Source organism: Amphibalanus amphitrite, unplaced genomic scaffold, assembly GCF_019059575.1.
Source record: "Amphibalanus amphitrite isolate SeventyFive unplaced genomic scaffold, NRLGWU_Aamphi_draft 000489F_arrow, whole genome shotgun sequence".
Classification (NCBI taxonomy): domain Eukaryota; kingdom Metazoa; phylum Arthropoda; class Thecostraca; order Balanomorpha; family Balanidae; genus Amphibalanus; species Amphibalanus amphitrite.
Genome location: NW_024881983.1, coordinates 478,684 through 495,900, shown reverse-complemented (window position 1 = coordinate 495,900; position 17,217 = coordinate 478,684). Strand labels below are relative to the sequence as shown.

Genomic DNA, 17,217 nt, shown 5'->3' with positions numbered 1-17,217 from the left:
TTTTGTTTGCGGCGCCAGTGACGCAGAGGGATCGCGGAAACCATCTCACTCCCCACACAGACCGGCACTAGGGGAACGTCCGGTCCCTGCCTGCCAGACACTTTACTGACACAGCTTACGGGACTCTCCCGCGAATTCATAAGCAGCTCCCAGATGGTTTGGTTTTGGTGGCGAGCCATTGGGTGGTGCTCAGCGCGAGTGACGATCAGAAGCGAGCGAGACGCGAGAATATTTCTTTCCGCCAGGTGGTGTGGCACACCGGGATGGTCCTCTGGGCTGTAAGCAGAGCTGTGCACACTGCACATATCACCGGCGCCAGCTCCGTCAGACTGCACTGACACATCGCCGTAAACCGTTCACCAGTCGCCGATCGCACGGGAGATGAGTCGACCGGACTGGATATGGTGCCCGACAGTCCGTCCGACCGACCGCGGCGCCGGCCGGCCAGCCAAATCGAGCGCCCCGATCGGGTTAGTATGATCGTACCGTGCAAGCACATATAGGGAAGGCGCCGAATTGGTGATGCCCCCGCCGGTGGGCTGGGAAAGCGGCAGCCTTAGGATGCATTCGGGGTTTTGCAGGGAAGGTCCATGTGCCCAGTCATGTTTGATGCTGGCTTGCATCGGTGAAAACCTGGAAGCCAGACATCGGACAAACGTCGTAGCCCCTACGCCGTGTCTAGTCTGGAGAGGGGCTGTGGGATTGAACCTATACGGCGCGGCATCATTTGTTTTGTCGCTTGAGAATTCTGGTCATCAATGACTCTGAAACATGGAGAAAAAAGCTTTAGTGCAATATCGTAAAGAGAACGGACGCATTGGCCTGAGCTAGCTGATTGAACCGATACCGATAGCAGAGGGATGCATCGAGATATGTAATAAGAAGGCTTTTAGTCTCATGCTTACAAACAACTACCTAAATCGTAAATAACAATAACAACAGTGACAACATGGAAAGTCAGATCCTGCCAATTCTTACCACTATACTAGCAGCCTGTAAGGTGGTGACTTCTGGAAATGTTATCCAGCCCGCAGTCATCTCGTATCCGGTTTTACGCAATAATCCGGCATGTATGTACCACTGTGATGATTGGGAAACAACTCGTGGGATTTATATTCGTCTTATCATACTTCTCGCGTGGCAGTCATTCATAAACCGTGCTTTTATCAACACCCGCATGGATGCGGGTTCGATTCTCTTCGCCTGCTGGCAGTTTCCGTTAGCGGACCGCTGCTCTCAAACGATGAACGATCCGTCATGTAACCGATGACGGCACACGTCACTCACAATGTGATTAGGAGAGTGTTAAATCGCCTCAGTACAACTGATGCAAGGCCGGGGCTCACTGTGATCTCAGCAGGGCCGGGCCCCCAGCGACGGTGCGTTGTTTCGTCAGCGGCCGCTCCGCAAAGGGGATGCGACATGTAATGTTTACTGGCGACCGAGAGGATATGGGGAACGACGTGATGAGAAAGGTTTGTCACTCGGATCAGGGGTGGAACAAGCGGAACATGGTGCTCTCCGTGCCGCGGCAGACAGGAGCAGTGGTAAAAGGATGGTTTAGGAGTCCACAGCTGTCACAGCGAGTTCTGGCACATCCACTGAGTGGCCGAGACGGTGCCGTGGATGCCAGCCAGCCTCTCCCCCGCTGCGCCAGCCACGTCACCGACACCGACCCCCTCCGAGGGCCCATCCCCTCCCCCACCCACCCCCATCAACCCACGCCGCCAAATATGTTCATACGAACACGCGAGGCCACCGACATTCGTCGTGTGGAAGCGGTTGTAAGAGTGGACAAGGACTGACTACTGACCACCGCCGCTATACTAACGGAACATGATGATGTCTGTTTGTTGCCATCGCTCATCCTGCCGTCTGTTCAACACATGTCCGTCAATCGACTGATCAGACCCGTCATCCGTCCGTCATCCGTCAGTCGTCCCTCCGTCATCGCGCCGTCGTCTGCGCATTCGTCGCCGCCCGTCCGAAACCCGTCATCACCTAGGATGACGTCAAGAATCGTGGTGTGAGAGTGACCACTGGTTTCCACTGGTTTACTCGCCGTTGCCGCGTGCAGGCCGTGATTCTGTGGGAAGTATCACGCCTGCTGAGCAGCTCTCTGAGTCTGCGGAGGCGCTGCACACCCGGCACGGCCTATCTGCTGTTTTACCCTGGCGTATCACTCCGCCAATGATCAGCTGTCGTCGTAAACGTGGCAACGACCGTCGTATGGTGTTGTTATGGCCTCCCGCTCCGCCGCCGCAGCGACAAAGGATTGGAGGAGCCAGGCAATCAGAGAAGGCGAGTGGAGGAAATGAGAATAGAAACAGGGGTTTGAAATCGCAAACGCACATCAGTGCTAACCGCGACCGCTCCCATCGAACACGGAACGCAGTAGCTAAATAGGAGGCGGTGGGAACGGGAAGCGGAGCCCGACCTCAGACCAGACCGCAACCTCTGCAGCCGAGCCGCAGAGCCGATCGGTAGCGGACAGGCGGGCTGTTTGGACGAAACCCGACAACAGCAGCGCGCACGACCAGCCGCGGAAAACAGATGCGCCGGATGCGTGCCGCGCGCCACTGTTGTGACGGTGCCGGCGCTGGCTCCCGCTAATCACGGCACTTACACGAGTCGCTAATTACGACGGCGGCAGTAAAACGTTCCCCAGTCGTGCCGGCACGCGGCGGAGACAGCTGAAATGCCCGGCGAGTCTATCGAGCTATGCTGTGGACAATGTCATGTGTAGGAGGATGGCTGTCCACGATGAGGTCACGGCCCCGTTGAGGTGGGTCTTGGCAGGTGGATCTGACCGTGAATGGAGCCAAGGTGAACCATGTAGCCGCAGTAATTGTTTTCCGATAAAAAGAATGGTGCAGAACTGTAGCATGGATCAATAAAGTATTGGGAAGGTGCAAAGTATATGGCGGCAAATTACTCCGACAAAATACGTAAAAGAACTTTTTTTTTGAAAATTATTGTAAGGAATCGTCTGATTAGAAACCGATCCATACCATATTCTGAGGATTGCAACAAAAAATTAAAATGCAGGAACTTATAAAAACAAAATAATTGGGAATTGTTTTTTCTTGTTGTAACGGGTCATTGTCCACATTGCTCCCAATTACCAGCGATATTTATGCAGACTTCTGCTAGACATGGACATATGGTCGGAGCTATCGTTATTTCAATAAAAGCTCACAGATATGGCAATAATAAATAATAAAACGATCTTTCAGCAAGAGCTTTGCTACTTTTAAATATGATAGCTAATCTGTCATGTCAAACACATTGCAGTTTGTTGCATAGTTCCATCATATGATCCATCAAATGAGTCTTATCTACGTAAAAGGGCGTGAGTAACGAATGTCATTGTAAGTTTCCAAAAACTAAGCCTATAGACAATCGTCCTGCCATCTTTTTACCAATAATTCTATCAACCACCCACGAAGAAAGCGAATGCATCAAAAGATTTACCAGCACATCTATGCAACACGAGGGCACGAGGCCAGCATCGAGCCATTTTCAATCTTCTCGAGCCAGCCATCTAGTTGAAGAGCGTACTTGACTGGATGTTTACCTGACTTGCCAAAGGTATAGTGATCAGAACTTTGGAATATTGTCGAGTCCCTAACTACCTTGTTGCGACAAACTTGGACGACAGCCACACATCACCCAACAGACACAACATGGGATGAAAATAACTCAAACACGTAAATCAGACAGGCAGCACGAAAGCAACAGCCACAGTAACACAGTTTGCAGTTCACAGTCCAAGTCGCCACGCTTATCCCTCCCTCGTAATCCGACACCTCAGACATTTTTTCACCCTATTTCTTGCACCCCCGTGTGCCGAAGCTTTACTTCCCAATCACCTTGCCCGTAAGACAAGCCCAGTCTTATACCTTTAGCCCCTACGCCTTGCCCAAGACCTTAGTCCCTAATCTTACCCACCACACTTCCAACACCTACCTCCATCCGCTCCGCCGTTCTGTGTGACCCATCTGGGCCTTGCCGCGTGCCTTGTGCAGCATCTGCTCCTGGCGGTCCGCCTCTCTGAACACGCGCAGATATAGGCAGACCATGATGACGCCCGGGATCCAGAAGGATATGGAAGAGGAGACGACCGCGAACCACATGTTGACCTCCCAGGAGCACTCGTCTGGGGAGCGGGAGCTGAGGTACTCGTCGGTGGCGTACCAACCGAGGAAGATTGGGATGAACGAGATGAGGATGGGCGCCAGCCACGCGGCCAGGATCATCAGCAGCACCCTGTGCGCGTCATCTTCATCGGGTACTCGAGTGGCAGCACGATGGCCACGTAGCGGTCCACACTGATACAGCAAAGGTGCAGGATCGAAATGGTGCTAAAGTACACGTCCAGCGAGTTCCAGAGGTCGCACACGACTAGGCCGAACATCCAGCGCTCCGACAGCTGCACGCTGGCGTTGAACGTCATGGCGCCGAGCGCGACCAGCATGTCGGCCAGCGCCAGCGACACTATGAAGTAGTTAGTGATGACCCGCAGTCGGCGGTAGCGGATCACGCTGCAGATCACCAGCAGGTTTCCCAGCACCGACGACACGATGATCAGCACCATGGCCAGCGCCTTGAGCACCGTCAGCAGCACCTCATGCCACGGCATGTCCGCGTCGGCTCGCGACGCCACGTCCGGCACCACCGACACGGCCTCGTTGAACGCCGTCGGCGGCACCGTCAGAGTCACGAACTCACCCATCTTCAGGCGCTACTGGGCCCCGGCGGTGGCCATCGCGAACGGGCACGAGCAGCCGCCGAGCGGGCCGCGCTGCGCGCGCGGCGACATTGTACTCGCAGTTATGGAGAGCGGGCGGAGGGAGCAGCGCTGACGGCGCGGCGCCGCGGCGGCAGCGGCGGCCCGACGTGCTATTCGGCCGGACTCCGGCGCTGCACTGACGGCCGGCCGGGCGCGCGCTGGCAATAGCGGCCCCGGCAGCGGGCGGCCGGCCCGGCGCCGCCTGCCGTACTGTGCGCGCGCGCCGTCGTCGTCGCCGGCGGCACGCCCCCGCCCAGGACCCGCCCCGCCCAGATCAATGGGTGACCCCTCCGAAAATTCGCGAGGACGTCCCAGGGGCTGGCTGGGCAGGACGGTCCCGCGGTCGGCGGCAGTCTCGGGGAGAAGGCCAGCGGCAGGTCCCGGCGGCCCGGCGCCGAGTGCGAACGGGTGACTGACTCGGCTGCGGGCCGATGGGGCGCGTGTCGGACGTGACACGCGCTGCACCGTGTGACCGACCCCAGGTGTCAGCAGGCCGATCGCACCTGTTGCCGAGCTATTGTACTGGTTTCGCCAGCCTCGCGTCGGCCGGAAGTCCTGTTCTGACAGCACTATGACGCACATGTGATACTTTGATAGGCGCTCTCAACACCCATCAACGGATCATGGTGCCGCTGACTCGACCTGTTCACTGAATCCTCAATGAGTTGTTGACACGCTTCGATAAAATAAGTCACGGCATCATCAGGTGATAGACACTGTGTCTACACCAGCGCTGGTGCCTTTGATGTGGTTCATTTTCACAAGTTGTGGCAGCACCGCAAACATCAGCGGCTGGAGCATCTGCTGGGGATGTGTACCGCCCGCCGGCGCTGATCCTTCAACTTGGTGCGCTGAGCTGCATCCATTACTGCCGTGCGTGACCGGGAACCCTCATTTACGGCAACGATCCCCACTGCAGACTGCAGAGAATGTGCAGACATAACTGCATAGAGACGGGCGGGTCGATGCCTGTCCCTCACAGGACGCTGCTTCTTCATCATATTCCACAACTTCAGCAACATAATCCACGACTATCGGTTTCGACCCCGCTAGCTAAATCTCTTATGAAACCCCTAGTAATCGTCGTAAGCTCTCCACTTTTCAGCCATCTCCCCCCCCCCCCATCTCTTTTCACCTTATCAGAATCCGTTATTCCTCTCTCAGTTCTTATTTTCTTTACAGCCCAACGACCTTCATTAGATTAGCCCACACTTCTGAATCTGAGCACTTCGTCGCACCATCCTCTCACCTACCAATACTTCTCCATCAGAGCATAAAAGGGTCCTCTTTAAGTCATTGTTCTTCAGCTCTCATTGTTTCCACCTAACAACTTTCTGGGTAGCCATCATTAGTAAGTACCACTGTCTGGTTTTTGGAATAAAATGAATCATGTGAAGTTATGGAGTAGACTACAAACCCACCATCACTCCTTCAACATAACCAACCGTATGAAGTTTTCCCTTCAAACACCCTGCGCCGCTGCTGCCACACTGACGGTGACGGCACCGCCGAGGTCGCCATCGACACCAGCACGTGATCACCACTCGTCTGCCGTGACTGGTCCGGTGGAGGGGGGGGGGGGGGGGGCGGCGGGATGGCCGTCATGCAACATTGCCACTCGGTCCGGCCGTCACGGTCACCTCGCAGTGACGCGGCACTCGGCGACAGCGGCCAACACAGGCTCTGAAGGAGGCTTGGGTCAGTCCAGAGAGTGACCGCAGGCCGTCCCGGCAGCGGACTTTGGACTCCATCCCCCGGGGCCGCCTGGTGCCTACGCCCGGCCGGCGAGCCCGGTGACTGACGCGCATCGGGAGAGTGATCATATTTAGATGGACGGCAATAAATTTCACCGTGCTCGTTATGATAATCGCACGCCATTCATGGAGGCGATTTGGGAATAGGTTCTCTTACTAATGCCAACTTCACATGCATCGGTGGCTATCTATTTATGCCGCATTGGTGATCTAAAGTTCGCCGGCATCTCCCGGCTTCTGAGTTAGTGATGCAAAGTTCAGCCCCAGGGAGTCGTCTGCGGACGCAACTTCGGTGGCAGAGCCCTCACTGTGTAACATCAGAACAGAAGTTTGTCTGGCTTATAACGACCTGAGCAACGGGGGCTTTACACCAGAGAGGCGAGATGTTGACCAGCCTTGGTGCGTTACAGTTACGCCGGGAGCACAGCGCGAGTGAACCCTCGCCTGAATTAGTTTTTTTTAGACGTTACGTTTAAACGTTGTGCCAATAGCTATGGCTCATGGCTTTCCACTTTTTTTCCTTTTAGCTATGCATATTTAAGCAGGTAACGATAAAATGCTGTTTGGAATGTTTTACTTCAATGACCTTGATCAAGTGAAAACTGCTTTTGTCATTTTTAGATTTATTCATTACGAGTATTTATTTTCTGTGAAGACCTACGAACATCTATATTACTATTTGAGGAGAGTGCGTCTGTCCGTTACCGAGGTCCCAACTTGGTGGTGCTTTGCGTGGACTACAGGCCAGACCGTTGCACCTAGCGCCCTGAAATTTGCACAACTTATAGATCAAGGATGCGCGACGTGCCTTTGAGGGGTCTCAGCTCGATCGGATTGATAGGGAGCGCGTGGCGCGTGCTCAAAAAGTGCAAATTCGCGTCATAGACTTTACATGTATAAATCGGCCTGCGAAATCGGGCGAAAACGACTAATTTTGGCCGACACGGGTCCAGTTCCCGTGCAATATCTTGGTGACCAGGGGTCCGACCGGCACGGGGAAAACAGCATCGTGTACAGAATTGAACGGGCTATTGAGTGGTGTGCAATGCAGAGGATAGCACGCGCCACGTGCACCGGAGAGGGCACTTTAATTTGAAAAATTGCAGTTTTTGAGGGATTTTGGAATTAATTTTATTTTTAGGTGACCGTTAAAAGGAGCGAGTTGAATCAACGCCTATTTGCAAGAGAAAGGTACCGCCTCTCATATAAAAATTGTGAAAAGCTGATTGATCCAAATCAAGGTGGTGCAAATCACAGGAGAAAATGGTGTTTGTCAATTTTGTGCCACTTTATTAATCACACGGGGTTTGCTGCATAACCTGATACCTTTGGCAATTGAATATGGTACCATTGGATAGAGCATTCAATTCTGTCCAATATTCACTCTTCATTTTTGCATGATTAGCAACAGTATCCTTAAAAATGTAAATGTTCCAAACCATTACATTGTCATTTTTAGCGAAATTCATCGATGGCCCTCAAAAGACTTCACGCCAGTTTTCGAATCATTCTAAAGGACAATCGAACGAAATGGATATTTACCAACCAAATCGACAGAGACCAACCCACGGGTCAAAAAATCCCCCCTTAGCGTTGCGGAGCACGCGGGTAACCCTAGTGATTCGACCGTTTGAGGATACAAGACTATTATGACTTATGAGTAACGTCGGTAGCCGTGCATTGGTGGCTGGAACTGACAGTTCTCTAGTTATATATAACATCATTATTTGAACAACTCGTCAGCCATACCCTCGTACCTTAGCTTCTCCTGGGAAATTAGCCGCAGATGAACCGTGGTCTTTTGAGTTATATTGTACCACTGCACAGAACGAAGTGACGTTGGTCGCAGCATTGAGAGATATGGGCGAGCAAATTTCCCGGTGTGCATCCACATTGCGCAGTGCGCACCTCACTTCTCTGCAACGAGTGGTAACTAGGATGCCTAAATTACACAGTAGGGGAGAGTGGGGCAAAGCGGCCACCCTAACGCTTCTCACGATGCCAACGCTTGATTTTTAAACTTGGAAAGATTCTTTCTATACCAATGTGATCCCTATTAAGTTGCCTTTATTTCAACTGCGTTTTATTTCCAAAGGCGTTCACATATGAAAGATATTGACAAAGCTTTCAACCTATGCATATTGGCCACTTTGCCCCATACCCTGGGACAAAGCGGCCACCGGCGTCTTCTCAAGTCCCGATATGAGAAACAAAATAGCTGCCTCGTGTACGACTAGTGTACTTGATGGTGACAAGGTTAAGCGAGGATGGATGTTTACTTTATCATCTTCCACCTGTAGGTAAACAAAGAAAGGATTTTCATGAAAAAACATTTAATTGCATTATTTGGTAACTCATGCAACTGAAAAGTGGCCAAGATGAATGCATGATGACACATTTGAATATAAATAATGTTTTTTATCCAGATGGAAACAACTTATGGCCAATTGGGGGTGGCCACTTTGCCCCGGCCACTTTGCCCCGCGCATACCGTCCGAGACAAAAATATTCCAGCTGAGTTATTAGTGGGGTAGAAAACAATAAAATTGGTAGAATACATGAACGATAACCATGCAATGCATGGACAAGAACGCTTATAAAAATTCCAAACGGTTATGGAATAACATAGCATTTAACAATTGTAAACATAATTGGTAACCTGGCAAGAAATGCTTTTCCGTGTTTCACAGAACAATGGTGATGGGCCTGAAACCCCGGTCCGGCTCATTCGAACGACCGTGAAGAGAAGTATAATTGGAAACCATAAATTGGAACTGACGCTAGCTATGAAGGGCTAAAACGATGGGTGGCCGTTTTGCTCCAAGTGGCCGCTTTGCCCCACTCTCCCCTACCGATGATAGCAGTAGAGGGCTCTGGACAGGTCATCGGTCACTCGAAAATTATACCCTATGCTCCAGATCGAAGCTTTTTTTACTTGTACTTAATGCAAACGGCGAAAATTATCATTATTACAATTTTGTTGTCAACTAGAAAAGACACAGGTCAACTTTCCTCGTTCTAAAGATCCATCTAGGAAGGTAAAACGGTATATCATAGTGTTGATTGTTGACTGTTGACTGTTGAGGGATCCATTTCCAGAGCTTTGTGAATCGAAACGAAGCTGCAGTACCTCCTGGATTAAGGTTTATCACTTACGAGTCGCACCTAGGGCTCACGTGGACCCCCATTTTGTACTGCGCCTATCTGGCGGTGCAGAAGTTTTCTTAGTTTGTTTTTAATAACGGTTATTCTTCTGAGCTGGCTGTGGGGTGTGTTTTCAGCCACCAGTGGGCCCAGCTCTGCAGTTGGAAGTGGATCTGTGCGTGGCAGATGTTTGCCTAGCTGAAGTTGGCTAGTCAGTTGTGGCCAACGGAGGACGTCGGAAGTTTAAAGCCGGTTGGAAGAAAAGAAGTTCGCTAGAAAATTGTAATGATACGCTAGGCTCGCCGAGAATCAGGAAAAGCTTTATTGGATACTAGGTCTCGCTAAAACAAACTCATCTTTTTTCATCATCAGTGCTAAAAGATTGAAACTCTCTTGCCTTCTTATTTAAAGACCTGAAAAAACAGCAAATGTGCAATACGCATGCGATCCGAACGGCACATGAAACACTGCCTGGGTAATGTTAGGCATGACAATCAAAAGATAACCATCCAAAGAAAGACTTTATGATATCATAGTACTGCTTGGGTAATAGCAGGATGCATATAAAAGCTTCTTCACATATAAGCATGGCTTCTAACGTAGGCGGCGGAACGAGGGGGCACCGGGGCACCGGGCCCCCTTTTGATTTTGGCATTTTAACATTAGCCCTATGGGCGTTGCATGGAAAGAATGGGACCAAAAGTCGGGAGTGCCCCCCCCCCCTTAACCCGCGCCCCGCTGGGCTATTCAGCCATACGCGCCCTGCTGGAGGGGGGCAGATTCTGCCCCCCCCTGTCTAACTTCCGAACCGATGGTCGTAGAAAGACGGGGAAAACGGCAATCGAAAGCTCTCAACAAGGCGGATCTTAAGAGCCCAAAATTTTTGCTTAAGTAGGTCAGAGGTCAGGTCAAGGTCAGGTCAAGGGTACAAAATGCAAGTTTCCACAGTATCGGCCTTACACCGTAGTTGCCGAAGAATGGACGAAGACTGATTGCCCAAAACGTGTTCTTAGACTACCAAGACAATATTCGTTGCATACAATGTCATTCAAAGGTCAAGGTCAAGGTCAGGTCAGGTCAGGTCAGGTCACCAAAAACAAAATATAGAAAAGGGCATGTGCGACACATGTTTTATGGGTCATTTTACTCATAGAATTCAATCGGCACACTCAATAAGTGATATGGACCACCTCTGGATGAATTTCAGGTCGAGTTCAGGTCAAGGTCAGGTAAAGTGAGGTCAAATTTTGAAGTTGGTTGTTCAGGCCTAAAATGGTGTCTATCTGATGCAATTTTTCACGGCGAATCGAATGGTGCTATTCTTATTTCCGTACGAGGTCTAGAACTTCCAAACAAATCATTTTTTACAAAAAATTTTGTGTGTCGTGACGTAATAAAATTTTGAATAACTCCCACATTTTTGAACCGATTCTTCTAAAAATTGGTATGTAGGTGCACATAGACCACTTCTCTGACATATATTCCGGATTTTTCGATACACTCAAAATTTTGGATTTTATAATTATTTTCCCAAAAAAGTCAGTTTTTTGAAAAAAAAAAATTGGGCCAAAATCCAAACTTTTCAAAAAACCGAGATAGCCATTTGATAGACAAAGTAGAATCACGTAAAACCTTTTTGATACGTCTTGATTCCCTTAAAAATGAAGATGTTAGCGTCGTTTGAAATTTTGCCGTTTTTGAGGCGAAAATGGCGAACATGACGTCACTAAAACGTCAATTTCTCAAAAAGTTTCCGACCGATTTCGCTCAAATTTTCAGGGAACGTGTCAAATTGATGTATGATAAGGTACTGGAGGTTTGACGTCGCTGGCGTAACGCGTTTAGAAGTTATTGGCGAAAAACGGGAGGGGGGGCAGATTCTGCCCCCCCCCCCCAGCGGGGCGCGGGTTAATTTAAGGTGTTTCGCCGCCACTGGCTCCTAAGACACGTGTGAAGCAGCGAGTCTGTCGACCAGGCAGCGTGAGAGAAGTTATATAAGGTCAGTCATCCCGGTGCGTCGGTAGTTTCTGGCTGTCGGCAGCTACTTAACACGTCACTTCAGCCGAGAGTTTGGCTGGAAACTTGGCGCTATATGCATGCTCTGGGAGTTTGCCCACAGGCGTCAAGGTACTCCCTCCTGAGAGTTAGAAAGCATCAACTCGTCACAGTTGAGAAGTTTCCTAACAATAACAACTATGTCAAACTCCTTACTGAGACTAAGATCACTGCGTTGCTCAAACGCTGACCTGAAAACTCAGTCAGCAGCTGATGCTTATCCGTCATCCCTTGAGGAATCAGCCAGAATATATTCTGGCGAACTCGCAGAACGCATGGCTATAGCCATGCGTTCTGCGAGCCATGCGTTCTGCGAGTTCGCCCAGTAGCATACAAGTCTGCGTCTGCCAAAGTTGGCCCGGAAGTGTCCTCACGTTCCGTTCTGAGAGTTTGTCCCTTCTAACTTCATCGCCTCTCATTCTGAGAGTCCGGCTAGCTCGCTCCCACCGCCGTTGTGTGCGCAGTGTATTACCACTCGAGGTATGATGAGTCTGACGCACGGAATACACGCGATGCATGCGTCAGACACGCGGCGTCTCTGATACTTGGCATGCAGCCGGGTGCTTCGCCAGTCTCAGACGCCCACCGATGACGTCACGATCAGCTGACGGCGGGCGCAGACTGATTCTGCGTAGAGTCTGTATACGCTGTAGTGCCAGATTGACCGGGCAAATCATCAGCTGGGCCGGCCGGAAGCGGCGCGGGCCAACCCTGCGGAGGAGATGACGTCCCCTGTGGAGGAGCTGACGTCCCGCGCCTCGACCGGCCGGCCGACCAAGCGGCTGGCGGTCGCCCAGCCGCGCCGGCCCGTTTATTATCAGTCAGGTGGCGTCGCAGCCGACTCCGAAATATCCCCTCCCAGCCCCTCACTGCCGACGTGGGCCCATCCTACGGTCGTAGAGGGCCTCGAAAGAGGATAAATGCCTACATGATCATTCACAGTAAGATCATTTACGAAGACAAATATATCACCATTGGGCGTGCAAGGACAAAATAGAATGTTTTAAATAGGTATCTGAACTACCTACATATTAATTTCAAAGTAAATCTTCTTTTGTCCTGAAAGCACAGTTTTGGTTCTACGATATACATTTTGAGTAATCACGTCTTTCGATTGCATGCGCACAAAATGGGGAGAGATATTCGATATTTCACACCCTGCAAACTCAGCAACGGTCAGTATTTTTTTTTAATAATCTGGGTGCGACATTGACCTGATGCCTGACGTGATATGTGCAGCACTATAACTTATGTAACTACCTTCAGCTTTGAAAATTTACTTACTTAAATGATTTTAAGACTTTTTGCAGCTTCAACCATTTAGTTGATTCCATCACGGTCATATTCCGTAGACCGTAATCCTGTTGTTACCACAGTAACTATTACCAACATAGGTACGCATCGTGCGGATAGATCTTTGTATCCAACCCATACAAACGATATTTTGGTACACCGGCATTAGTGAGGGAAAGGCGGCTAAACTTTGTTACTCACTCATCGCTACCGCAATAGGTTCTTTGCAATGCCATGATAAAGAAAAGACGACCGAAAATGCCAATGAACATGCCACAATATACAATACACATTAGGCATCTACGTACAAATAGCAGAGTCAACTATCAGTTCCCATTTCTACGAAGACTGGAATATCAAAAGGTTTTCTATTTGTCCTGCTTTAATTTCGTGGCCTTTGAACTGACTGTCGACAATATTGTGGCTGAGAGATTATTCATACTCGGATGCATCTGACAGACAGGATGTTAATTAAATGCCTGCGGGATGACGCTCTCTTTGAACTAGAGTTTGGCTCCCGTCTATTTGCAGATACCGCGTGTTTCCCATTAAACTCGCATCAGATGTGTTTTGGAGCTTTTTTTTGACATCCTTCCTTAGCTACAAGGTCAACATGAGTAGATGATACCTAGGAAATATAAATATAGTTTTTTTTTTTTTGTTTATCGAGGATTGTGAAACAATGTGATATGTAAACAAATGTGATATGTGTGTTCATGTAAAACTCAATGAACAAAAGTTAATGCCAGACTTAGCATTTAAAGGGACCCTCCCACCTTAACATTAGATTTGAGTTGAGATAGCCAAAATGGGGTCCCTGGCTCACAATTACCGTTTCGGAACTCACAACATCGAGAAATGCCTTAAATCGGAAATATTGAATTTCAAAATTGCAGCATTTTGATTCAGAGGGGCTAATGCTTAGGAATACCCCTCTGAATGTGTGACGTCAGCGCAAATATCTAACGATTTTTAAATGTTTGACTAAAACGTTTTGTAGCACGCGGTGGTATATGCTATTTGCGCGCAACATCTGCCGCAAACGCCGCACTTCTAAAATAAAGTCGCTAGAAACAGCGGAGATCCCAAAAAAGTAAACAAAAGTAAAAGTCTAATATCTTGAAAACCGCGGTGAATATTTTTCGGTGAAATTTGGTAGATATTCGTTTTCGCTCTTTTTGAACCGAGCGACATCACTTTCATGCCAATTCATAAACTTTTTTACTTAAAGGGACCCTCCCACCTTCAAAAAAGTTTATGAATTGGCATGAAAGTGATGTCGCTCGGTTCAGAAAGAGCGAAAACGAATATCTACCAAATTTCACCGAAAAATATTCACCGGTTTTCAAGATATTTGACTTTTACTTTTGTTTACTTTTTTGGGATCTCCGCTGTTTCTAGCGACTTTATTTTAGAAGTGCGGCGTTTGCGGCAGATGTTGCGCGCAAATAGCATATACCACCGCGTGCTACAAAACGTTTTAGTCAAACATTTAAAAATCGTTAGATATTTGCGCTGACGTCACACATTCAGAGGGGTATTCCTAAGCATTAGCCCCTCTGAATCAAAATGCTGCAATTTTGAAATTCAATATTTCCGATTTAAGGCATTTCTCGATGTTGTGAGTGCCGAAACCGGTAATTGTGAGCCAGGGACCCCATTTTGGCTATCTCAACTCAAATTTAGCGTGTCCTCCGATCAACTCCTCTCCCTGTTTGGCTGTGAAAGGCCGTCAACACCCGGGTTTATCTTCGCCTCCAGCTCTGTGCGAGCCACCGCTTCGTCAAACCCGGGTGGACGACGAGGGTCGTTTGGGAACAAAGGACAGGACGGTGATGATGGGGATGGTGGGTGGGCAAACACTCCGCGCACCCCTTGTACACCGCGGCTCGGCTCACACTGCGCGTGTTATCGGCCGACCACGGCGGGGCCGCCGCGGTTCTGTTTGTTCTTCTCCACCCTTCTCGTTATCGCCCCCCCCCCTCCCCCTCCCCCTTCCCTGGACCCCACTGGCTCGGTGTCGCGTCGTGTCACGTCGGCCCGCTAATCACGATTCAACGTCCCGTTAATGCTTGATTAGCGTGTCCTCCGATCAACTCCTCTCCCTGTTTGGCTGTGAAAGGCCGTCAACACCCGGGTTTATCTTCGCCTCCAGCTCTGTGCGAGCCACCGCCAAACACCCCAAAGGAACCAAGGGTATGTGTATTCATACTAGATTATGCGCGCGTGTCCCGTTCACAGGGTTCACAGGCGGTACCTGTCAGCACGTGGGTTCCACGGCTCGGGTCCTGTAGGTACTCCGCCACACACGATGGGGGCCGGACCGGACACTGGGCCGCCTGTGGCCGCAGCCGCCGGAAACCGCGCCAAGTCGTGCCGACTGAGCGCGTCGGCCGCGCCGTTCTCTTTCGTTGCCACGTACTCGACGGATACAGCGAACTCATGGAACGCCGTCCAGAACAGGGGCTGACGCAGCAGCGCTATAATCAGTGGCGACCCCGACCATCCCCTCCCCCAGACCCCCACCACCCCCATGTTATCGGACCGGATCAGCACGCGGTGCCCGCCCCATCTCTCTCCCCACACCAAACATGCCACCATGACGGGGATGAGCTCCAGCCACGTCATGGATGGCGCGGCGTCACACTGCCGCTCGCGGGGCCACTCCATCATCCACCATTCGTCTCCGTGCCACGCCCCCATCCCCCGACGTGAGCTGTCCGTGTTCATCACAATACAGTGGTCGTACTCGCCCGGTGGCGGGGGGGGGGGAATGCCGTACCACATCGGCAAAAAGTGGCCCACCACCGTAAAACCGCCCGTACATCGGCCGTGATCCGCACCCGGCGGTTCGGTCCGCTAACAGAGTGCGCCGCATCTAGCAGGCGTCCTAGTGAACGCCCTCCCCGGCGGGACGTACTTGCTGGCGTGCACGAGGCGTCCCACCACCGACAGCAGTTCCCGCTGTGTGCATTTCTGTCGCCCGAGCAGTGTCTTTAGTAACTCCTGGGTGCCCACTAGCTTGGCGTCTGGCAACGCTAGGGTGTCTAGGGTGTTTCTGTGTCTATCACAACCCGAGAAGCTCCATCCGTGTTGATGGCGGGGCGCGTTTCCGCTCGGCCAGCGGCACGCCCACTTCCGCACAAATGTCTCGCAGTCTCACATACGCTACGTCGGCACTGTCCGATACTCCGCGCCCTACCCCGAAGAAGTCATCTAAATAATTGCGTATATACACGTCCGATGTCTGATCCTGGAACACATAGGCGCAAGCATGTGGCAAAATCATTGAAAACCCATGGACTGCTTCTAGCCTCAATGGCAGACAAACCTGGTAGTATAGTAAACCGTCCCAACAGAACCCCAGTAGCGCCCACTGGCCGGGCCGGACAGGTATAAGTTTGAATGCATTTTTAACATCGGTCTTGAACAGCAAGGTCCCGGCGCCTCCAGCTAGGAGAATCGACCGCACGGCCTCGTCGAATGATGTGTACGTCACACGAAACTCGTCTGGGTCTAACCCGGCGTTGACCCCGACATCTCTCGACTGTGATAGATCTAAAATGAGCCGCACTTCGCCATTAGGTTTATCGCGCGCACTCAACGGGTTCACTATCATGTTCGGCAGCGGTGCAGAGCATGGAACGGTCCCCGTGTCGTACCGTCCGCGACCTCTCGCCGAATGGCTGCCGTCACCCCAGCACGGCGCCGTTCGGCGGACTGATTGTTTTTCGCGAAACGGCCCCGCGCCGCACCGCGGTATCCAATGTCAGCCCCGTGCCGGAACCGCCCAACGACAGTTTCTCTGGCATCGACCATTGTCCACAGCCTGTCGCTTGGCTTCCACCCTTCTGCACTGTCGACGGCGTAGGATCATGCACGAGTCTAATTATGAATACGCCCCCGAAGTCACGCCTAGGATCGCAGTACCACAGCCTGCCGTGCCGGGCTATCTGCTGTTTGCACTTGCCTGACCGGCCCGTCGCGCCGGCGCCGCGGTGTGCGTTTAGTCACTCGAGGTCGTCTTTCCGCGCGTCCGCCCGCTCGGCCGCACGTTCCCTTATCCATGTCGCCGCACCCCCCCCCCCCCTTCTCTCTCTCTCTCTCTCTCTCTCTCTCTCTCTCTCTCTCTCTCTCTCTCTTCTCTCTCTCTCTCTCCTCTCTCTATCCCTCCTCTCT

The 17,217-nt window shown here is 51.1% G+C and overlaps 1 protein-coding gene across 1 annotated transcript; it reads right to left on the bottom strand.

Moving 5' to 3' along the window:
- Positions 1 to 3,965: 3,965 nt before the first annotated feature.
- Positions 3,966 to 4,915, bottom strand: LOC122392512 (octopamine receptor beta-2R-like). The gene is given in 2 exon segments (XM_043387438.1): positions 3,966 to 4,273; positions 4,276 to 4,915. Coding segments are annotated over 2 exon segments (768 nt in total). The 5' UTR covers positions 4,736 to 4,915.
- Positions 4,916 to 17,217: the final 12,302 nt, after the last annotated feature.